Genomic DNA, 24,889 nt, shown 5'->3' on the forward strand with positions numbered 1-24,889 from the left:
AGGGGATGGAGAAGAGAGAGATATCCTCTGAGCACATGGTAACGAACCTGAGATCTTACCGACCCCTTGAAAACAGAGGTCACAGGGAGGAACTCTCATCCAGGAATGATGAGGGGCAGGGATGAGGGGAAGACACTACTGGAGCCCACTGAGCTGAAGTGGGGAACTGAACTTAAGGATAGACCAACAGCGGAAAACAGAGGGCAAGAAAACTGTCCCTACTTTTTTTTCTTCAAAGGCACGTTAGATCAGTACTTCTCAAAGTCTAATGTGATTGTCAATCACCAGGTAATGTTGTTCCAATGCAGATTCAAATTCCATAGATCTGGAGTGAAGCCTGAGTTTCTGCATTCCTAGCAAGCTTCCATACGATGACGATGATGGTGATGATGACGATGAAGATGATGACTCATGAATACAGTTTGAGTGCCAAAGAGCTAAAGAGCTCCAAAGGTTTGAGTCTCATAATGGCCATTCCCTAGCCCTCAGCACCCCCAGAGAGACTGAAGGGGTAATGTGTCCAACCTAGTCCCACTTGTATTCATCCCCTCTGAATCCATCCCCTGCTTCCAGACCTCAGGAGCACTAACGGCAGGAGATGGAGGTCATTTAGGGACAAAGATGAGTGCCATGGGTCACGCTTACTACTCACAGTATGTCTTCACTCCTCATACATCATGGCCAGACAAAAGCAGCCCTAAAACCCTCTGCCTGGGGCCTGGAGGGGAAGCCAGTTGTGGTGGGGAACAGGGACAAGGATCGGAACAATCCTTATAGAAATCCTACAGAAATATTCCCAAATATACAAACACACAGAACTCAGACTGAATACTTCCATGTCCCTCCAATTTTGGGGTGTCTCACAAAAAAGAGCTGTTTAAGGATGGGATGTGGTTTTACGGCTCCCTGAGGCTTTGATCTTTTTTTCCAAAATAATTACATGACTACGACAGTACAGCTCTGAGTCTGCAAACAAGAGACAGTAACTCTCAGTAACCCGACAATAAGCTTCTCTATTTCCTCTTCCAACTTCACATGATCCAGACTAAAGAACAGTTCCCGATATCATATCCTGTTAGAACATGGGAGAACCAGAGGATTTTGTCTCAAATCGACCAGGGGATTCTTCTAGCTGCCGGGGGGCTCTTTACATCCCCAAAGTTTTAGGAAAAGCTGTGAAATGCCTCTGAGTTCAGCTCTTGTCTGTTGATCAACTTACCTCCCTCAACCTCAATCATGATTGGGGGCTGGGCCTTCTTTGGGGCCTCTGGAAGTTAAAACATACAAGTGGAACCCAAATACTACTCCCTGAAAAGCACACTGCCCCAGCTTTCTCCAAAGCATGCAGGAGGAACGCTGCCATGATCCAGGGCCCAGACTGGGAACGCCACAGGCTTTCTAGTCTGAAGAAACTTCCTACCCAATTGGGAACCCTCCTTTGAGAGCCTCACAAAGAAGCTGAGGCCTGCCACAGCAAAGTTCACTGCCCAGAAAGGACAGCAGTTTTGTGGCTAAGTGACCAAGTAAGGGAAGGTCCCCTGACCACGCTTCCCAGCCCTGTTTGACTGGGCTTCTGCTGGAGAATACAACCCTTCCATTATCCTCCGCCTCCTGCTTTACAGACTCCACTCAGCGGCAGGTCCTCTTCTTTCCTCAGAAGAAGCAGGAGCAGCAGGACCTCCTTCAAGGAGATCAGCAGTAAGTATGGGGCAGGAGAGGGCCTGGAGCTCCTTAAACCCAGGGCAGCCTGAGGCACCGGAGTCTGCAAGACCTAAGGCCTTCACGGCAGGGGGTGGGGCCAGATTCGGCAATGTCTGAATTCTGCTCCCGTCCACAGTAAGCCATGGCTTGATCCCCAAACCCTCTATTAAGCCCCCGAAGCAGGCCCTCCCTTTTCTGACCCAGGGCTCTAAATGAAAGCGCTTAAGGGAGGCACATGGTCTCCTAACAAATCTCTCCCTTTACACAGGGAGGCCACTGGAAGATGAAGCAGAAAGGATAAGATGCTGTGACCCTGTCTTCCCTAAGTTCCATGCTTCTGCACAACACACACGCACACAGGTGCACACGCACACATGAATGCAAACACGCACGTGCGTGCACACGTGTGCACACACATACACACCTTCCCCCACACACACCCCTTTCTTGATATCCAATCTTGATATCCCAGCCAAACACTGTTAAAAACATCAACAGGTGGCCTTCCCTTCTGGCATATCTTCTAGCACCTTCTCTGCCAGGCTGCCTCGGATATTGGGAAGAAACGATGGAAAATCTCCAACGGGCTTCTATCTGGAGCCCCAGCAGCCCTTGGGGACCTCCAGCATGATGTGTTCTCCATTTCCCCGCATCCCCACACCCCTGCTGAATAAAACCTGTATTTTTCAAACATGAAGTTGGGAAATGAAGCCTAATGAGAACAGAGGGGGTAAAGCCCCTGGGGGGGGTGACACTGACACCTGTGAGGTCCCCTTACCATTGCAGGTGGGGTAGCCGTCTGTCCAGGCTGGCTGCTGGTGGAGGAGGTTGTTGCTGGGGTTGAGATTCATCACACCACTTCCTTCCAGAATCATGATCTGTAAGGGGACCAAACAGGGCGCTCAGTCAGGGCCTCCTGGACTAACGTCGTCTGAGAGCACAGACCATAGAGTTAACCCAGGAAGAAAAAAAAAAAAGAATTTGTCCTTCCATCCATTGCCTCCAAAGCGTGTTACCACAGTGCTTTCAGTAAGAGCAAAACTCCCCGGCAATTAAAAATTTCCAGGTTCAACTTTCATGTGCATGAGGCAAGTTTTTACAGCCCCCTATTCATAAATGAATAATCTCTGATCAGGAATGAAGCAGAGGAAAAGGCAATAGCTGCTCGCAGGGCGAGTCTGGCCAGCAGCCACGGAGCTGGGTGGTTTTTTTTTTTGGTGTTTTTTTTTTTTTTCCTTTTTACAAAAGTGAAAATGCCAAAGAGATTTTGTGTGAAGTGGAATTACAATCAATAAAAATCCAAGCCTGTAGCAGCCAACCCTGGGCACCTGTGCGGGAGCTCGGATCTGAAATCCGACGTTCACAAGTCCCCACAGTAGAGCAGCCCTGCACTCAGACACGTAGACACTAAGATTTCTTAGTGCAGACAGCCGCCACGGCCCAGGGCCACGGCCACGGCCACATCTCTGAGGACTTGAGTCCTGTGTCCCTAGAGCGCCTCCAGTATTGGGCTCCATGATAACATCAGGGATCAGTCGGTTTCTCCAACAAGACACTGCCCCTGTCCTTCCTTCCTGGTGAAAATTCTGACAAGCTTTCTCTCTCCTTTTAGAGCCCTGGAGAATACCAGAGGCTTTGAAGCTCACCTGGACGTGACTTTCTCATCTCGTTTTTGTAGGAAAGGGCATGGAGGAAGAGCCTTTCTCACATGGGGCCGTTTGGATCTTTTTGAAACGACGTAAAAATGTTACACTTTAGAAACAGTCACCTCTGTCCTCGGAGTGTATATTGTTCCCTTCCCTGAGGCCGGCCACCCTCGTCCTTTCAGACTCAAACCCTAGAAATGTGTTCAATCACTCAAAAGAAGAGTTGCCTGTTTCCAGAAGGCGACCGAGCGTCCCTCATGGCCTATAAAGATAACCTGCTCTTTCTAAGCTGTTGGGGCTGGGAGAGGAGGTAACCTTATAGCAGCAGCTCATGGAAATTTTTCTGCCTATTTTGGGGAAATCTTGCATCCTTGGGTCTCACCAATGTCCCCAGGGTTGAAATTGATCAAACAGGGCAGTTCCAGCCCCCCAAACCCCTCCCTCTAACTTAGCTCTTACTTCTCTGGTTCTAGGTAGGGCTTCAGAGAGGGAAAGAGGGGTCTGGCATAGGCATACAAATTCATTTGTGTATTGATTTATTCAACAAATACTTACCTGCCTTACAACGGGCTGGGTACTGTTCCAGGGACCAGGGACAGAGCAGTGACTGGGAGTCAAGCTAGTCCAAACAGGACATTTGTGATTATTATTAACAGTGTCATGGTTGTTTGGCAAGTAATTAGGCCTGAATTCTGCCTAAGTAGCAGGTAGAGAAGGAAAGATAGGACCCCAGCAGACCACGGGCTGGGAAGAGGGCAGAGCCGGGTTCTGGGTGGTGGCATCAAAGCCAGAAAGAGCTTGATTCCAAGCTCTACCCCTTACCAGCTGCTTAATACTAACCCAGACAAGTCACTGTCCTCTCTGAACCCATTTCCTCCCATGCAGACTGCAAGTCACCGTACCTACTGTGTGCTTTGGCTGGAGGTTAAGTGGGTCTCTATGCCTGGAGTGCTCAGCACGAAGTAAGGCACAGCTATATGGCTGGTGTGATGAGAAGCAGACTTGCTCCCCCTCTGGTAACTCAAACCAGAAACAATCGCGGGCCTCAGTTTCCCCGCACAAAAATGTAAAGAAGGTGACTACTTCGATTCTTCCGTGCCCGGTCCCGAAGCCTCTTTGCTTCTCAATCCCGGAGAAGGGAGACCAACCCAAGTCAAACCTTCCTCTCCTTTTTCCCATCCAGCTTTCTAGAACACTTGCCCTCAGCTAAGCAATCCGATGGGGGGACTCCAGGGCAAAAGAAAACCTGCAGGTCCCCCAGAGAGGTGGCTGGGGGAGGGGAGGGGCATGGCCCGGTGTTCTGTTTGCTCAAGGCTGGGCTTGTTCCTTGGGCGTTTGTTCAACCACAAGCAGTAGAAAGGTTACTGTTTAACCGTGAAAGAGCTGAAGCTCAGAGCCCTGCCCATCTGCAGAGAGAAAGGACTGACCCTTAGGCCTGGGGTTGGGGGTGGGGAAGCCTTCCCTGAAACGCTTTCGGAAGGGTTTGCCTACAGGGCTGTTTCCAAGCGGCCGTTCAGTGGGAGCAGGCCGGGCCCTGGGCCAAGCCCCAGCTACTCCTCAGCCAGTTCAGGGTTTCCATTCCCCCTCCGCCCTCCACATCTAGAAGGCAGGCTGATATGAGGGCTAAGCACCCCAACTTTGGATCTGGGGAGAGGTGGGCTCAGATCCTACGTCCCCCACTTGCCATGCATGAGGTCAAGCCACTCCCAAGCCTGTATAGCCCCCAAAAGTTTCCGATCCTCCCTTTCCCCAGCCATAAAATGAGAACAACCCCAGACTCAAAGCTGAGAGAATCAAACGAGGTCGTGCGTGTGGAAAGCTTAGCAGGTTAGAACAAGGAATTCAATAAATGTCGCAGGACAGCACGGGCCACTTCTCCACTTGTGACCAAACGCCCACAAGCCCCTTCCCTTGGGGCAGGTGATCTTTTCTCTCTGCCATCTCCTGAAGGCATCTGGAACTACTCTCAACCCACAGAGAAGCCTTTAGGACCAGGAGGCCCCAGCAGCCCCAACACTGCCCGCCCCCCACCCAAGAGGCTGGCCTATGTGCAAGAGCACTGCGCCCTTCTGCTCCCCTCCCCCACCTCCCCCCATGCCCCCCCCAACCATGTCCCACCCCCCACCCCGCCAGGGAAAGCAGCCAGCTCAGTGAAGGGCCTTTTTTTTTTTTTTTTACTGGGCACAGTAAATGGTTACTACTCATAAAAGAGTTTTATGTATCTTAACCCTTACTGAGTCAGAGTTCACTTGAGCTCACCCAGGCTCCTGAGAAAAGGAGGTCAGCCGTCATGGCGCTGCCTGGCCACTGCCCTGGGGTGGGCCCAGGAGGCCCAGGGCTAGCATCCCTCAGAGCCTCTCCCCAAGTCCTACTCCCTCTGAGGCCCAGTCCCTCAGGTGGAAAATGAGGACATTTGCCCCCCACCGACAGCCTCCCAAGTGTCTTGAGGAGATCAAATGAGATAATAGATAATAAATGTCCCTGGAGAATTGTAAAAAAGCATGATTATAACCAGCTCACCCACACTCCCATATACTAAAGTACACTTTCTATGACACGTAGGGATTACTTTATGGGGTATAAAAAGCGATCCTTTTAATTACAAAGTAGGGGGATTTTTTTAATGCTCCTCTGTAAGCTTCCCAGTTTACCATCAGAGTAGATTTTATTGTTTCTTGAAGAAAAAAGCATCACTTAGATACAGGTAGAGAGCAGACGTCCCATCCATACACCACGTGACCTTGAACAAGCTAACCTTTCCAAACTGAGTTTCTACTCTGGCCTTCAACAGGGCATGGAGGGAAAGGTCGATGTCCTGTTTTGAAGGATGAATAACCTACTGGTTTGAAAGAGGGCTAGCCCAGCACGGCACATGTGTCCTCCAGCAAAAATTAGTTTCTTTCCCTTTCTTTAAACATCAATTCTGAAGGTGTTTCTCCACCACATTTAGCTTGTTCCCAAGACTGGAAGAAGTAAATTCGGAGCCTCAATAGGAACAATTCCACCTTTTGAATCAAAAGCAAGCAGAGAAAAGAACCCTCGTCTCCTCATCTCTATCTCAAGGGGGAATTCTGGCAATGACCCTGGCCGCGTGCTCAGGGTGAGAAGCCGACTTTCTCAGAGTCTGTGAAACTGACATCCTGGGCTTCGAGGGCTCCATGCTGTCCATGCAGGATGGTAGCTGTCTCCCCAGACTCTAGCCACTGCAAGCCAGACACAACCGCCACCAGGCCCCTCCCCACAAAATGTCCCCTGTGGCCAAATCACCACCCCCCCCCCAACCCCCGAGAACACTGGTTAAAAGGGAGCCTGTGGTGGCCGCAGGCTTTGATCATGCTGGTGTGGTGACCTTGGGCCGTCCCCTAACTTTTCTGAGCTGCTATAGCCTCTCCTGGGAGGCCGGCATGGCATTAGGACCCACCGCAGAGGTTTGCTAGAGGATTAAAAAAGATAAGGGGCTTTAAAGCCCCCCCCCCACCCCGCCCCATGCAGTGCTTGGTACAAATAAAGAGTAATTACTTGGTAAGTGGTGGTGAAGAAAATGCAGGGGCATCCGGGCCACCTTTGTCTCTTCCTAGGTGCTGTGCGTTCTGGGAATAGAGCAGAAACTTCTTTCAAACCCAAAGTGAAATGAAATATGGATTATCCAGAGGTTTTTTCCATCTGCATTCTCTTACCCCTCCCTCCCTTCACAAGAGGCATCAGGGAGAATGGTATTTGACTCTGCACCCCCAGCGATGGTCCCGAGTTCCACACGCAGCCAGGACCTCGCCCTCTGCACTGCATTTCCTTTCTTTCTCCCTCCCTCCCTCTCTTCTTTCCTTCCTTTTCTTTCTTTCTTTCTTTCTTTCTTTCTTTCTTTCTTTCTTTCTTTCCTTCCTTCCTTCCTTCCTTCCTTCCTTTCTTTCTTCCTTCCTCTCTTTCTTTCTTTTTAAAGATTTTTTAAAATTATTTTTAAGTAATCTCTACACCCAACACGGGGTTCAAACTCACAACCTGGATATTGAGAACCACATGCTCTTCCAACCGAGCTAGCCAGACGCCCCGATCTGCACTGCAATTTCTAAGACCGACACTTTTGGAGACAGAAGCCTGCTCTTCGTTTGAAAAGGGGGAGGCACGCACACTGCCAGTAGACCGCACCGACGCCTACCTCACGCCAGGCTTCCAGTCAGGACCTATTTGACCTTGGGCATCAACTCCCCTACAGATGATGAGCTGCTAGAGTTTGGCCAATCCCAAAGGCATTTTTGCAGAGAGACAGCACTGCTGTGTGCTGGGGCAGCCACAGCCCATGTTCTGGGGGGAGAGACAGGCCACTTTCTGCTCCCCCCACCACTTTATTCATGGAAAGCTGCAGGTTAAACACAATCCCCACAGTGCCCTAATCGATAAGGACTTGGACCACATCTGCATCATTCACACGGAGAGACGAGCCACCATCCTCGTGGCCAGTCCTCCTCCAGGCTTCCATCAAAGCCTGAGTTCCCATCTAATACCAGCTTGACCCCAACGCAGAGGATGGGGTGGGTGGTGGGGGTGGGAAAAGTGGGGGAGCCAAAGGGTTGACGGGGTGACCCAGCACCTGGCCTGGCCCTGAAGTTTAAGAGTCTCACACTTTGGGGGCACCTGGGTGGCTCAGTCTTTAAGTGTCTGCTTTCAGCTCAGGTCATGATCCCAGAATCCTGGGATAGAGCCCCACATCAGGCAACCCCGCTCAGCAGGCCTATTTCTCCTTCCTCTGCCTGCTGCTCCCCCAGATGTGCTCTCGTACTCTCTCTCTCTCTCTGTCAAATAAATAAATAAAATCTTAAAAAATAAAAATTAAAAAAAAAAAGAGTCTCACACTTTGGCTACTGCTCAGGGACGCAAATGGGAGATGGTGGAGCGTAGTCACAGAGACTGAATGTCCCTTATATAGTCAAGGTGTGCGGAGCTCCAGACCTCGCCTCACGTTCGCATCTCAAGAATGGCTCGTTAAGAGGAAGAGCTCATGCCTCCGATGGTAAGGCTAGAAATCTTTTTTTTTTTTTTTTAAGATTCTATTTATTTATTTGACAGAGAGAGACACACGAAAGAGGAAACACAAGCAGGGGGAATGAGAGGGAGAAGCAGGTTTCCCGCTGAGCAGCAGGCCTGATGCGGGGCTCAATCCCAGGACCCCCAGATCATGACCTGAGCCGAAGGCAGACCCTTAATGACTGAGCCACCCAGGTGCCTGGGGTTGAAATCTTGATTCTGAACCTTGGCAGGTTGTGTTGACCTCCAGGAAGTACTATTTTCTCTAAAGCTTCAGTTTCCCTATATGACAAAAAGTGGGGGGACATGGAGCTGATGTGTGGGAAAAGTGAAAATATTTGTAAAGTTCTCACATATTAGCTTGTGCGTGACAAGTGCCCCCCACGCGTCAGCTATTAGAAGTTCTGCCTGTGAGTCTCTCATTAAAGTGTATTGGTTGGCTTCAAGGACAGTCTTGGGGTCAGGGTAGACCCTTCAGAGACTGGAGAGTGCAATTGTTGGGAGCGCCAGGCTCTGGGGTCAGACAAACACAATTCACATCCTGGCTTTGCCAATTTGCTAAAAGGGCAAGTTTGGACAAGTTATTCAGTTTCTCTGGGCCCTAATTTTCTCATTTATAAACTGGAGATGATATGAAAAGGGTTGTTGAAAGACAAAATGAGATGATGCCTATAAAATCCTCAGAGAAGTGTTCAACACATAGTAAGGACTTGGGGAATGTTAGCTGGTTTTTATAATTATTATTATTATTTATTTATTGTGTTATTACTAGGATTTTATTGAATCTCCAAGGATGAAATTGACAGCCAAGTTTTTTCAAGCAAGGCCTGGAACTTCTACCATCTACACAATGTTTTGCAATTCTAGCTTTAGCTGGCACAGTCAAGTCTATGTTGGACCTCCTGCCTCCCCACCCCTCGTCTGGGGCCTCTGTGTGGAAATGCTGTTAGGCTCAGCTGTGAACCGCCCCTCTTGGCCCCGGCTCACAGAAGCCGTGCTATGGTCCTCTGGGTATGGTCCTTGCTCAGGGACTAAAAGCCATCCCTCCTGCTCCCCTTCCTCCCAGCAGACACACCATGCTTGGGACTGCCAGGAACCGTGGGAGAGCACAGCCCCACAGGCTCTGTGTTCTGGCCTCCGCATTGGACTTTCACCTGGTTTGCAGGTGCAAAGGACAGCAGCATGTCTAAAATGGGGGTTCCTGGCAGAGGGTGGCCAGAGAGCTTCTCTGTCCTCCAGGCTCCCTTAGCACAAGGAGCACTCTGTCACTGCAAAGCTGGGATTCCAGCTCACAGGGACAGAAAAGCAGTGGGAAGATGGCACCCCTGGGACTCTGGCAGGTTGCTGGAGCCATTCACCCCAGAACCTAGAAGGTTCTGCCCATCTCAGGGCCCCTGACAAGGCCAAGGACTGCTCGGCCGCTCTCTCTTCTTAAATATACAGAGAAAACCTGCCAGCAGAGACAAACACAACCAGCTTGGGTCGGGAGGGAGGTATGCCTTTTGCTCCGTATGTGGAGGACTGGACGCTTTAAGCTATAAAAATACATACGTACATACACACATACATATGTAATAATATACAATAGAAGCTGGGGTTTATTGAACATTTAAGATGTGTGAGCTCTGTGCTGAGTTTTACATGCATTATCTCAGTCAATACCCACAATAGCTCTGTAAGGTCTGATATCATTCAACAGATGGCCTATCTAAGGCTCAGAGAGGTCAGGTAACTTGTTCAAGGTCACACAGCTTAACAAGAATTAGAACTAGAAGAGATTTCAAACTCGGACTGTCTAGCAACAAACTGTGGGAAATGAGCCACTTTCTGCTGAGAAGGGGCTCCTTTGCCAGAGCATAAAATCGCCTTCAACCCATCCTCACCCCCACCTGCTGTCCATATATAGTCACAGCCTTCTCCCTGGGCCATCTGGGGCCTCACACCTTTACCAAGCTTCTCCAAAATTATAAAACTCTCTGGCTCATTCAATTATGCTGGGATCCCGGTTGAGCCCCTCTTCCCTCTTTGTCAGATCAACCTGTAGCCATCTCTCTTGGCAACGTATCCAAGCGAGCCTTCAGAATGAAAGAATAGAAAGTCGCCTTCATCTAGCCACTTCATGATATGAGCAGGTAGGAATGCATTCATGGCTTAAAAGCTAGGCCGTGATACTCCTTTAGCCATTAGAATAGATCTCTGCATATATACAGTATATGTACACACATATATATGAACATATATGCCATGCATACATACATAATATAAATACTTTTCCTATGACTCAAAGTTATTTTTATTTTATATTTTGGAAATAAACTACCCATAATTATTTTCTTCAGCCGAATTAGACCTCAGGACAGAAAGCCTGGTGTTTGCTGTGAAGGTGAAAATATACTGGGAGCAATCAGGGTCACAGAGTAGATCTTAAGCAAGGCTTGGCCTGCATTCCCTGTCACCAGGCCCAGAGGACTGTGAGTCAAAGTCACGGTCTGCCTTCCTCCTGACTCCTTTATTCATTCAACCACATCATCCCCAAAGTGCCACAGAATTGGCTATCTTGTGGGTATTTTTACTCCTCAAGCCAGAGGAGCAATTAGGCATTTTAAATAATTACTTTTGTGATGACAGCGATATACAGACCATTCTCAGGCCTTAATCAAAGTTACCAGCAGGTGAATTCACAGCATTTGCCCTAAGGATATTGTAACAGCTTGCTGACTTCCTGTTTCAATATGACTATCATTTCAAAAGAACTACTCACAAAGAGGAGAAAAGAAAATCCACAGACATGTGAAATTTAACTGGATTAAGACAGGCAATAATTCTTGCTTTCCAAATGAATCAAGATGTGAATCAAGCTTAGGGAATGCATTTGATCCTCTCGGGATTACATCACAGGTAATTTCATACCCTCATAATGTGTTTTGAAATAGACATTTCATGTTCCCAGGGGCAACATCTGAAGTATTATTCCTGGGCTTTCAAGCGTTTTCGTGAGTGATGATGTCGTGTCGGGAAGCCAAGTGTTGATCCATGATAGATACACTTTCCTGACGGTAAGCCATCTGGAAATATACATGTTATGCCGATCGTTATCATTCTTGGTGCCAGACCCAGACGAGATGCAGATACTGACAGAGAGCAGGCACCAAAGTCGATCCAAAGACAAGATCGCCTTACATGACTTTCAGGGCCTTTATCAGTCCCTTTCAGATGTGGCAAACTAAGAAGAACGAGGCAAGCTTGACTCTAAAAGGTCATAGAACCTTTTGACATGAGGCTCTCATCTACACTCATCCGTACCTTGCTTTGCATATATTCTGGGAGCGCTGGGCCCTCTGAAGACCATCTCTACAGATCATTGACCTCTACCTCATGGATCTTTAAGAAATCTCTCTTGCATCCACATTGGATGGACATCTAAAGAAAACTTTGTAGTGGAGTCAGGGTTAGGAGATGTAAATGTATTCCAACCTATGAGAGAAAGCCTCAGAGATTTTATTCTTGCCCTCTTTCTTAGCATGGGCATGGCTTATTCCCCTACAGTGACACCGGGAAGAGCCCCACTGTCCCTCTTCATTGACAGGTGAAGCAGGAACCAGACTGCGACCAGCAGGGCCATTCTGGACATCCATTTGTCAATGCAGTAATGAATTCACCATTTTCCCCACATCACTGTCTCCCTGCTAATCCCCCTTCTCTAGTCTAAAACCAAGTAATCGTAAAATAGAGAGGAAAATGAATAGGAGAAGAAAAAGAGGCCTTGCTTCCTGTACACCCGTAGGTCTCTGTAGGTCTTTGGAAAGGCACAGATATGGAGATGGGAGCATCCAAGATTCCCAGGATGCTTCATTTCCATCCAGGCTGAAGAGGCCTTACAGGGCTTCTCAAGGTTTGATCTATAGACCACCACCACCATCATCATCACCTGAGGAGGGGCAAAACGTCAGGTTTCCTGGGGTCCTACCCCAAACCTCTGAACCAGAATCTTCATATTTTAGAACTTTCCTTAACCAATCCTCAAGCATTCTCATGGTTGAGAACCTCACCTCCTCGCCTTCCCTCAATGTTCACAAGAAGATAACCGACTCCAGGAGATAGTATCCTTGAAGGTAACACCTATGAATGGAAATCCATGTAAAGCCAGAGACAACACATCCCATCCAGAGAATGGGAGCTCCAAACCAGCTGTGGAGACTCCGTCGATGTATCATTCGCCAACTTGAAAAAGATAAGCTCCCGGGGCTCAGTACCACCAAACTGTGAAATTCATCAGCGCTCGGTTACTCACAAGTACGAGATTCTGATCGCTGAGCGAGCAAACCTGGCCTCAGAACACAGCATTTGCCAAGGATTTCTACGACCATCACTTCCATCCAGAGAATCTCATACCTGGCCGAGACACCCCTTACCCAATCCCGCCCCCATCTTAGACCCTCAAAAGATGACTTAGCCCCCCTGGATTGCAGGCCTCATACCCCAGAAAATCGACGTCTTAGCCTTCAGTGGAAAGAAAGGGTCAAGGAGACGTGCTTGTCTTGCTAATATAAATATTCATTCATCCCCTCCAGTTACTATATATTTATTCAATGTCTACCAGATGCTGGGCAGTCTGCTAGGGATAGGAGACACAACGATGAACAAAACACAGAGCTGTCTTGCCCTGATGGGACTAATTCAGCAAAGACACCGCTTCCCAAATAATGGTGGCTCTTTCCAAAGTCTTCTGAGCTCATTCCCCACCTCCTGCTGCGGACAGAGTGAAGCTTGCCCAGAGGGGAGCCAGGCCACCTGTTGGCATCTGGAAGCAACCAACCTTGGAAAGAACTGTGACTGTGTCGAAAAGCAGGTCCTCTTCTGTCCGGTAACCCCAGGGCCTTGCCTTCACGGGAAACCCATACTGAGCTGTCGAGTTGGCGGCCAGGATCATGCCCCCGAGTTTCACAAAGCAGCCTCAGCCAAAACCAGTCTCCACTCGGGGCAGGATAAAGTAGTTAGTTGTCTGGGTGGCTGATTGTCTCTCCCGGAGACAATGGCGTGTTTATGTGCGGGAGGGTAGGGAGCAGGTTGTTAACACAAAACCCACCGTAAACAGAGCTGTTAATTCAGTTGCTGGCAGGGTCTTCTGTTATCTTCTGAATACCTCCCAGAGGGTATAAGCCCTACCTTTTCATTTGAGTTGGCAGTAGAGTTATTTTTTTGCACCTGTTGCTCTGCTCCAATAACAAGCAGTTAAGCATTGATTTGTTGGAAAATAAACAGAAAAAAGCAAAGAAAGGCATCTGCCCAAACAGCCTGAGCTGGTTCGGCTAAGCATTCATGCCAATTTGTTTTTCCTATAAAAACCGAAGAAAAACCTGTGCCTTCAGTTTGGATGCTACCTTCCCACTCCCTCAGAAGAAAAGGATGTATCGAATTGACCCGCCAGAGCTGGCAGGGCCAGGAAGCCAGAAGACACTGTACTTTTCCATTGGCTGGTCCTGTGAGGGCACTGAGGGGTGTCCGAGATCTGCAGAACGACATGGCCAGGCTCCAGTCAGCCCAGGTTAAGCTCATGAATCAGATCAACAGGGGCAGAGAAGGGACTGCCGGGATGTGATCAAAACCCAAACCACACCCTTCCCCATGGTTGACTTCCGAAAGTCAACACGGCCCAGGGAGTAGGTGTGGTCTACAGGTAACCTAGAGCAGAGACTCAGCGTGTTGTGGGGAGTCTCAGTCCCGCCTCTCCCACAGACTTCCTACGTCCAGCCCTGGGCAGCAGGCATAATTTGAAAACCTCTGGTCCCTGGACCAGTTTTTCCATCGGTGAAACGAGGCTAGCCATACCTACCTTGAAGGTGGGCTGTGTAGACTCGCTCATGTCCTGCTAAGTGACTTGAGATCCCACTTCCCAGGTAGAAAGGACCTGAGATGTCTGGGTTCGGGGTGTGATTTCTGCATTAATTCAAGCATCACCGCACTCCCTTTCTCATTGGTTTGTCAACATCACGTGATGAGCTCAAGCCAAAAAGGGCCACAAAGTGCTAAACAAATCACTCCAATGCAGGTCACAACAACACTAATTAAGCAATGGTATCATCACACAGCCTTCAACAGACACACAGTCGGAGAAAGCCCCCCCAACACCTCTTTGTAAGCCCTGAGAAGAAAGCGCAGGACATGGGCAATGTGCAATGTTCCCCTAGATTGCCACCTTCCCCTGGCTTTCTCTCAGCTGTCGGGTCTTCATTACCACCAGACCACTGGCTTAATGGGGGAGTCATGGCAGCCGGGGGAGGCCTCCAAAACACCGCTTCTCAAGGAGCGTGAAGAACAGGGTGTTCCGACAGAGGGATATGGCTGGCTGGGCAGTCCCCGGCATTCTTGTAGTGAGCAGGGCAGGGAGTGGAGAGCCTCAGAACCAAACAGGGCAGCCAGAAAAATAAGAGATTTAACGACACCCTCTGTTGACTGAAAAATAAACAAGACCAACTGTGCCGGAATGCAGGAAGGGTGGAGAAAGGTAAGAGGTGGGGACTGGAGCCAGGGAGGGGCTGGGAGGGCCTGGAACAAAGGATTTGACCGTTTCGAGATTGAAGTTTCTTTCCAAGAAAAAATCAAGATGTTCCAGCCAAAGAAACATCAATAGCAGCTACATGGCACCTCACGGACTAACGGCAAAATAACAACCAAAACTACAACAGCGATGATAGTTTCTATTCTTGGAGCGTCCCCAGTGTGCTAGGAATTGATCGAGCTACGCTTTACATGAATGATCTCATTGAATCTTTGCCATACTCCCGGACACGGGTACTCATATTACCCCCATTTTACAGATGAGGCCCAAGAGGTTAAGTGACTTAGCCAGGGACACAGAGCTAGTAAATGGACTGGATATATTACAATGAATGTCCTGGGGAGTTGGGGAGGCTGGAAATGACAGGAAATGCAACATCGTTCTCTGTCACTGAAAATGGATCCTTGTATTTCTAAAGTGGAAGAGGATGTCTTTTAGAACCTCACACTTCTGTTTTGCGAACGGAGATCCTTTTAGAATGGCTCCCATCGTTTTTTTTCCCTAAATGTGAGTAGGAAGCACACCTCTCCTTCTTGTGCCCGACAATAAAACATCCTTTAGGTGTCCAACTGTCCCAGCGTTATAGAAAGAGCAGATCACGGCCACGCCAACCCACCTGTGAAAACTTTCGTCTGACTTCTTGTTGAAAGCCCCAGATTGACTTAGGGACTGGGCTTGGCTGCTTGAAGCTACCTCAGACTTATTAGCCATGATAAAAGAGCAGTAATAATAACAAGGGGAAAAAAAAACTGTTGAGAAGTGAAGGGGAAGTTATGGCTCCTTTAGAAGAGCTCTGGACATCTGAGCCGTCACACAGGGATCCTGATGACAGACCTGCTGTGTCGTGTTGTAGACATCACACCGGGGACAGACAGACTGTGGAAGTGTCATTTGGGAGCCTGAATTCCATCACTCTGACCAACAGATCTAGGAAAGCTCCCCCCATCCTTCTTCCACCATGTCCATGACCCTGGAACAGTTTGTAAAAACATAGCTATAGAATGCAGACGGAACCTCACAAGGCTTATTCCATGATCATCTTTGAACTTGAGAAGCAACTACTATCTGAATTTCCTCATAGATTAGAGGATTTCCTCTTTAGAAATAGGGTCTTCTTTCTGCACAGATAATCGTTAAGTGACAATAGCCAAGAAGGCCAAGTTCATGCACATCATCCTCTTAACAAGAATGATAGATTCTCATCACACCCGGTCTCATTTTCCCTTCCAGTAACACACTTTGCTCTGCTTCTCCTAGCTCCCTGTGTATGTAGTAAACACCCTGGAGAATAAGAAATGAAAAAACCCATAGGAAAGTAAGCAACTCCCTACCAGAATGACTTTCCAAGGAACCAGGCACATTCCAGCTGGTTATTCAGCCTTTCCTCCAGTTGCTTTGGAGGAAAGAAATCTTTATATTAAAAAAAAAAATCACAAAATTCACCAACTCAGAAACTACAGCATCCTTCAGCTTTCCACCAAAGGTCAGCTAGATGAGTAAGGGGGATCTCCAAGCAGATTCCCAGCTTCCCAGTATCAGGAGCTGTCATACATCACAACAACTTCATCATATGCAGGAATGGACCAAGCTTCCTAATTCACAGGGCTCGGTATCCCGCATTCAAAAGCTTTTTTTTTAAAGAATTTCAAGACCGCAATAGCAGAGCATTAAACCATGCCCAAGGGGCGCCTGGGTGGCTCAGTGAGTTAAGGCCTCTGCCTTCAGCTCCGGTCATGATCCTGGGGTCCTGGGATCGAGCCCCACATCGGGCGCTCTGCTCAGCAGGGAACCTGCTTCCTCCTCCTCTCTCTTTGCCTGCCTCTCTGCCTACTTGTGATCTCTATCTGTCAAATAAATAAAATCTTTTAAAAAAATAAAAATAAAAAATAAACCATGCCCAAGACCTTTCTAAGCATGGAGCCCTGTGTTACCGCATGGGTTTTATATCCAGGACACTGACCCTGTCCAGGGGGTCAGTCCCATCCCTTCCCTTTACCTGCAGCCACACTCTGTCACCATGGGGAGCAGGGGGGAATCTTTTGTCTTTGCCCCACAAATGACCTCCTGAAGTAGGTGGTAGTATTAAACAAAGTATGACATTGAACATGCCTGTAATAACACCTGGCTTACAGCAGGCACCCAGCAAATGCTAGCTGTTATTACTATTATTACTATCATTATTAATTATTATTAATCATTATCTCCATTATGCCAAGATCCCTCCACAACTCCAGAGCTACCCATAGGCAAAAACAATGAGTGGGAAGAACATATAGCCTTGTTTTAACAGAGACCATCTATTAGCTGACATCATTCACAAATCATTTCAATGGCCCCATGCAAGAGAATGATATAAATTAAGGGTTTCTCGACTTTTTTTTTAAAGATTTTATTTATTTATTTGACAGAGAGAGATCACAAGTAGGCAGAGAGGCAGGCAGAGAGAAAGGGGGAAGCAGGGTCCCTGCTGAGCAGAGAGCTTGATGTGGGGCTCGATCCCAGGACCCTGAGATCATGACCTGAGCTGAAGGCAGAGGCTTTAACCCACTGAACCACCCAGGCACCCCGGGTTCCTCGACTTTTATTTATATACATGGACCCATTTTGCAGTCTGCTGAGACCTATGGACCCCTTCCCAAAATAATGCTTTTAAATGACAAATTAAAATAACAAGATTAGAAAGGAAGTTTATATTGAAATACGATTATGAGTGTACTTCTTAAAATTAATGTGTGAAATCATAATAATATAGGTGCTTCTTTATTAACACATTAAACAAGAATATCTAGTGCAGGTCAAATAATGTCCAGGAAATCAAAGTAGTGATGAACAATGATATTTTGAGACATCGTCAACAGGCATAATGTGATACGAAAATGTCTGTTAATCTCTCTTGGGGACAGTCAGTCACAGCTAATGCTATCCTAGATTTTGCCTATATTTATATTGAGAGAAAATGTTAAATTTTAGTTAGATTATTAAGAATAAAAACATCATTCTCTTACACATCCAAGTTCACCAACTCCCTGAATTTTTTCTACAGACACAAGGAGCCTCTTTGATCCTAGGTTAGAATCTGGCTCTTTTATTAACCGCAAGGACTATTTGTTCAACAGCTAGAAACCACGTCCCCATGACTAAAACACACTATCAGACACTACAAGTGTCATTTGAACAATGTACCAAGAGGCAGACCCCATGGGTCTTGGCGATTTTTTTTCAAAGCCTCTAGAACCCTGAGGGTAGTAGTCAGTATACATCTGGAGACCCTATCAAGAATTTTCAGGGTGGGCAATGGTATATGATGTTGTGATTAGTCAAGTGAACTGCCTGGAGGGGAATCAGTTTCTTCTGGAAACCCCTTACATGCCAGGCATCAAACACACAGACAAGTACGTGCTGGGTGCCCACATCAGGTCTTCCCTGGAACTCCCCCAGGCTGTGGTTTGCAGCCAGCTCAAGACAAGCTCAATCCGGAGGTCCCTCATTAAGATGGTTCATCCCATGTCCTGGGCAGAACCTACGTCGACCACCTTGAAAAACAGAATCCCAGAATTCTACATCCAGTCTGACCCAAACAAGGTCCTCTGAGAACGCCCATATTGAGGACTTATCCTCAATTTCCACTCTACAGATTACTAATTATTTACTCACAAGCATTTGTCCGGGTGTTTTCAGATTTTTCTGTAATAATTTAATCCTGACAACAGCCATGGGCAGATGCCATTAACCTCGTTTTCCAGATGAGGAAATTTATAATCTAGAGCTTACATAACTCACCCAAACTCACTCAGCTACTCAGTGGCAGAGTCAAAACTGAACCCAGGTACTCTGACTCTAGACCTGGTATTCTCTGTAACACATTCCAGCTGCTTCCAGGCAACCAAAATCTCATAGCCTCCTGCCCGGTTCAGATACACAAGCGGCCAAAGTCTACTACTGTTCGTCAACGTCGTTCCACCCACAGCCTTCCAGCTGGTGGAGTTAAGACAGGTGAAATGTGAGCTGGGACATTTGGCTGAACTTGGGGCCCAGTCTGAAGCCCCCTGCAAAGACAGAACAAATCTTGTGAGTGGTTATCATGAAGACTGCGCAGAAAATAGCCTTCACCTTCCAGACCTCACTAAACTCATCTACCAGAATCTATTGTTGGTCCTCCCGAGGGAGTATTTTCAAAGGTTCCTGAGAGGGATCGCAAAATAATCTCTACAAGACAACCATATTCTCCAAGCTCCATTGTCATATACTAAATGTAGAAAGCCCTCTCTGTGTTCCATGAAAGACCCAATAGGCTCTTAGAAGACGTTTGTATCAAGTTGAGAAAGGGCAGGCAGGCTGGCAGAAACTTCTCTTATCCACGGTTGACCCAATGAGACCCAGCCCTCAAGACTGTTTGTGGTGTGTCCATGACACAGAGTGAGGGGGAAGTGACAAAAGATGTAATTTTAAGGTCACCACAATCACAACAACTTCAAAAAAAAGTGGGCATCTAGACGAGGTCAGACAAAAGTAAAAATAAGCAGCTATGGTAAAATAATGAGGTTAATGAGGAGGTGTCTAAAAATATTATGATAAGCATTTAGGTTCCTTTTTATTTTTTGGCTTTGTTTTCCTCAGAAAACATGTTTTAAATAAATAGGTAGATACTCTAAATAATGATGAAGATGCTTCTAAGAAAGACAGAGAAGGAGGCTCTAAGGGTCAGGGTGTGCAGGAAGATAGGAAGAGGAGAGATAATGTGAATCCAATGAACCAGAACAAGGCGCCCAACCCACAAAACAAACTGAAGACCGAGTGTGGTTAGGTGCTAGCGAAATGAATTTTCAAAGGAGTATTTTACAGGGTGTCTCTTTCAAAACAAGACCAATTAACCCCCCTGGAGCCTCCTTAAATGGGCCACCCTGTCTGACCCTATTGCAAGGTCTGGTTACTCCAGATTCAGGCTGAGGCCCTCTGAGAACACCAAGTCTCCAGGGGGGCTGTCCAGCAGCCGGGCCGGCCATGCTCTCCTGCTTTCGTCTCAGTTCTCCTCTAGGAGATGGGAGTCCGTCTCTGGCCGATAATCACTGGGCAGCCAGTCAAGCAAGCTGATCAGCACCCCTCAAACGGCGTGGGCTCCTCCGGGTGCCCGAATGTTTTCAGCGGGCTACTCTGGTGTCCTACAGAAGACAGCATCAGAGCGCCCCGTGGCCATGCGCTTTGGTCCACTTGCACACCCCCACCCACCTCGGACGCCCGAGGCACACTGATAGAGATGAGACGTTGTCACGCGAGCAGACGCTGACACCCTTAATGAAGACTCCAGGAATCTGGGCGTCGTACCTCCCCCGGGGATATCCCTTCAGCCAAGTTCCAAAGACCTTAAGGAAGGGCTCCCGCTGACCTTTTTGCCTGTGTCATCCTTACCAGGGTATCCCCCAGCCCTTCTCAGCTGCCGCAGACTCAAGCAACACCTGCTGACTGCTAGGCTTACCTGCCTTCTCCCAGCATCAGAATCTGAAGGTGGAAACAGATCTTAAAAATAATCAGGTTCAAATGCCTTTGTCTGGAGGAAGGAACTAAAGCCCAGAGAGGTGGGGTGTGCCGCCCTGGGCACCCGGCTTTGCCAGGACTAGAAAACCAGGTCTCCTGACTGCCAGTCTGGTGGACTGCCTTATGCACACTCCACTCCCATCATTCCAAAATGTAAGTCTGAAATTCTCTGGGGGAAGATTCTTGAAGAAATTTTTTTTTCTTCCCCTCTGCAGCCCGATACATTTTTTATCAAATAACTCTAAGGGATCCATGGAAATTTCTACTCTAGCACCTCTCAGCTTCCTGACATCAATGCCATTTGGCTTGAACATACGCCTCACCCTAATATTAGCTGCTGTGGGAGCCAATATCTCCACTGCATTATTTGTTCCCTGCACACCCCAGTAACTTGGTCTTTTAAAACCCCATCAAACTGAAACAAACATGATATAGTCACCTATGTCTAGCGAGAGCCCAGTCACCTTCAAACAGATCATGTTATTTAAAATCGTATTACTAAAAATAAGACAAGAAAACACTAAATAAAATTAATTATCGTCCTCATCTCTTCCATTGTTCGGCAACAGATTTAAGACAACACTGGCAAGATTGTGCTTGCCATCCTCCCTCTGTCTTCAGAGGGCAACTCCCTACCACAGACTCAGTTTACTCAAGCTGGAAGCCTCGACATGGCATCAGTTACCCGGTAACAAACCAGGGCGGCAACGCGCACTCCCTAAACACAGAGCCCACAGTGGACTCCGTGCCTCCCGACCAGAGCCCCACCCAAGCAGGAATGACTATCACTTCAGTTTTACCAGAAAGAGATCTCAAACTAGGGAAATGGGCTGAAACAGCCACCAAAAGGTGTCACCGATATCAAGTTCCAAGTTCACATTTGGTTTCCTACAACCGTGGTGTTACTCCTCAAATTCGTTAGCCGGCTCTGCTGTGACTTTCTTGGTATCCACCCCACCCCACCGCCCAGGGTTCTCTGAAAATCACATCTCTTGGAAAGCGGGGTAGAGAGGCCTCCACCTGGAGAAAGGGGAACAGAGTGAAGGGTTTCTAAATGATTTGTTTAACCTTTTCTGTCTGTGCCTGATGCTTTGGCATTGAGCAGAGGCGGTCTAAAGCATACAGCCCAGGGCTAAAATTCCCTAATTTGTGGAGCAGGGGGAGAATGAGGAGAACATAAAACATTACAAGAGTCCAGAAAGCTAAATTCTACTTTCTGGAAGCGAACTTTGGCCCAAAGCACTCACATTCTGACCTGGGACCCAATCTGAGTTTCTTCCACTTTCCAATTAGCTAATTGAATACAGTTGAGTAAATATTTTAACCTCTCAATTTCCTTTTTGTCTCAGCGTCTCAAGGGTCAAAAAGATATTGAAAGAGGTAATTTAATGGGAGCCAAAAGGGCATGGAACCATTAAGTGTGAATGTAGGGCTTCTCAGAGGTCCAGAAAGATCCAAGACATTTCCATTTGGGGGAGCTCAAAATATATTAAAAAATGGAGAAAAACGATCAAAAACCTGTTGTTTGAATTTAACAAACAGATGCTTTCTAACACGAAAGGACAAAATAGAATTGAATTTGCGATCTTCCGTACATACAAGGCCTGAATCAAATTCCTTGCTCTGCCCACAGTCATTCTAGAAGGGGCCTAATGCCGCCATCCTGAACAGCAATGCAAGAGAACCTACAGCATTCATGCCCTCCAAGTTATTTTCTTTTAAAACATTTCTATAAAATACTTCGAAACGTGAAGAAAGATTGTCTCCATTATATTTGTTATTTTTTCCATTGTGATCACAGACTTCCCAGGGACCCTCATTTCAGGTTCCCTTGGTTTTTCACATCCATCCACACCAGTCGTCAGCAGTTGGTGTAGAAATGACAGGTCCTACGCCACGCTGGATTATAAGAACACAGAATGGATGACTTATTTCATAGTCTCAGAATGCTTGATCTCCAAAAGATGACAAGTGAAACCTTCTGTCAATTTCAAATACAGCTGTTAAAATTACTCTTGAAATCTCTGAAGAGCCTCTTTCTGGTGGGACATCTTACCCATGAAGTGCTTCCTAATGACTTCATCTTCCCTATTGGAAATCAACACGTCCCTTGACCTCCATGGCGTGAATGCATGGCCACTTGTGGTCCTTGTCTACCCTTTTACACACTGAAAGTCTCTATCTGAAGACATCTTCACACCCATGCCTGCAGAACCAATTCCTGAATTAGTCCTCCATGGAAAAGTTCTCAATCCAAAATCCCCCACTTTCTCCCTGTGACTAAGGTCAGCGCAGATGACTAGCAGCGACACCTGTGAACATAGATGCACGGGGTCTCCCAGTTCATCTTAGAAAGACACATCCTTCCACAACACTCAAAGGCAGGCAGTGAAAATGTTACTTTCCTGACTCGATGTTGTTATTTACTGCCAATGTAAGTCCACACTGTTCCCAGTTCTACCCACATTGAGACCAACTACGCTTCTCTTTGGTGGTCAAACAAATGAAAAGAGTCCCTGTTTTGGAAGGCATTTCGTGCTGCTGACTCACGTCCGCCTGTCCGGTCTTAGTAGCCCATGATGGCACAAACGAAGGGTTGGTCTGTTCCCTTGCAATGTGGCAAAATCCTTCGTCATTTTTTCTGGAAAGAGCCGTTTTTAAGTGTTCAGCTCTCCCCAGGGTCCTCACCTCCTTGGCCTGCCTGACCACTTTTTCCAGCGTGAGTGCATATGCCGCCACCCGTTTCCAGCCATTTTCCAACAACGTGATTACACCAAAGACAAACCTGCCTTTCTCTCTGACCGGTGAGTCAGAAAAACTACCAAGAGGAGACGTCTCTGGAAAGTGAGAACATGTGCTCTGAGCCCCAATGGCTATTCAGCCAACCCCGTGTTTCACCGGGTTATCTCACGGTCATCTATCTCTGTTTGTTTCAGAACTCAACCCAGGGACATGGCTTTGCCACGCAGAGAGAGGGAAACCAGGGAACTCTTTAAATTCGTGGTGGTTGGAAGTCCAGACTCAATGAAGCAAATTCACAGATAATATCCGAAGAAGCCCAGCTGCCTCCCAAAATAAGACTCTAACCGGCCCCAGTGAGGTAAGCACAGGTGAGGCGAGCTGCACTTCCTGCCAGCTGCCTCCGGGAGCCTGTTTTATTTTCATCTGATTCAAGGCAGGCTGCCCTTTCCACTCAGGTGTTCGAATTCCAGGTTCCAAAGAAGGTTTAAAAATAAAAGACTTACCTCATTTACCTAAAGATTCTGGGTGGGAAATCCAATAGCTGTGGCTAATGGAGGGGAGGCAGCAGGCAGCCCGCACGCCAGCTCCCACGGGGACAGGGAACCACAGGTGTTATCACGTCTGAGCCCTCATCAAAGTGAAGATAAATGCATATGACAATAATTTTAAATCATTTTGTAGGATGTTAAGCAATAAGCCACCAACCGGGAATTCCCTAAGTCACTTCCCCCTCTTCTGATTGGCTGCCGGGCTCTTTAAAAAAATAAAATAAAGGATTACAAACATTGGCTCATTTGCATTTGGCCAACTCACACGTTAGTGTTCAAACAAAACAGGTCTAACCAGGTTATGCCTGTGTCTCAAGAACAGAGAGACGACCTGTTAATGGATGAGGAATTGATTTGGTGGTGACTGTTCTTTTCAGCTTAGAGACTGTTTCGGGTGAAAAGCGCCGTGCTAGCCCCCCAAAGACACCATCTCCCCCAAGACATGTAGAAGCGAACTAAGCAGAGGTTCAAACATGGAGGATATGATGGTACTGGGGAGTGGGGACCCTCTTAAACACCTGTCTCGTGTACTAATCTGTATTTAGTCAACTCTGCTTTGGTATTAAGACCTGTGCCCTGGCCGTGCAGGTACCAGGGTCTGATGGGGCTCTCCGCAGGCACCATGATGGCGTCTTTGACAGAGACACTTGGCGACGTCAATGGACTTGGAAAAGTCACTCTCCCCCCGACCCCAGCTCCAGATAAGAGCTTTGGGAAATCTGAAGGAAGAGTCCTGAGAGGGAGGGTCCACTCTGAGCTGTTCAGGCAAGAACAGTCAACCCTCAAGGGCTGACGATCCGGTTGGAGGATCACCCAGCTTCTTTATCCCTTCTTGACACTTACCTGGGTTTTTTTTACGTTGACACTCCCTATAGGAAGGAACTAGAGAGAAAAAGAGCTGAAACTGGAAATAAAACAATACAGTGTGGACAATGGGGCGCCTGGGTGGCTCAGTGGGTTAAAGCCTCTACCTTCAGCTCAGGTCATGATCCCAGGGTCCTGGGATTGAGCCCTGCATCGGGCTCTCTGCTCAGTGGGGAGCCTATCCCCCGCCCCCGCCTGCCTCTCTGCCTACTTGTGATCTCTATCAAATTAATAAATTAAAAAAAAAAATCTTTAAAGAAAAGAAAACAGTGTGGACA

At 47.6% G+C, this 24,889-nt stretch overlaps 1 protein-coding gene across 3 annotated transcripts in view; it reads right to left on the minus strand.

The window, feature by feature from the left end:
- The window catches only part of LOC111150020 (ETS homologous factor), a 39,286-nt gene extending 15,373 nt beyond the window's left edge, over positions 1 to 23,913 (minus strand). Inside the window, exons 1-2 of one of the 3 annotated variants that reach the window (XM_022507335.1) lie at positions 23,703 to 23,913; positions 2,480 to 2,579 (exon numbers count right to left, since the gene is read on the minus strand). In XM_022507335.1, the coding sequence (XP_022363043.1) occupies positions 2,480 to 2,576 (97 nt within the window). In that variant the 5' untranslated portion in view covers positions 2,577 to 2,579; positions 23,703 to 23,913. Of the gene's footprint in view, positions 1 to 2,479; positions 2,584 to 2,866; positions 2,966 to 23,702 lie in introns of those variants that run through there. The other 2 variants (XM_022507337.1, XM_022507336.1) reach the window with 2 other exon arrangements.
- Positions 23,914 to 24,889: the final 976 nt, after the last annotated feature.

This window comes from Enhydra lutris, unplaced genomic scaffold (genome assembly GCF_002288905.1).
Source record: "Enhydra lutris kenyoni isolate GAN:26980312 unplaced genomic scaffold, ASM228890v2 scaffoldscaffold22, whole genome shotgun sequence".
Classification (NCBI taxonomy): Eukaryota; Metazoa; Chordata; class Mammalia; order Carnivora; family Mustelidae; genus Enhydra; species Enhydra lutris.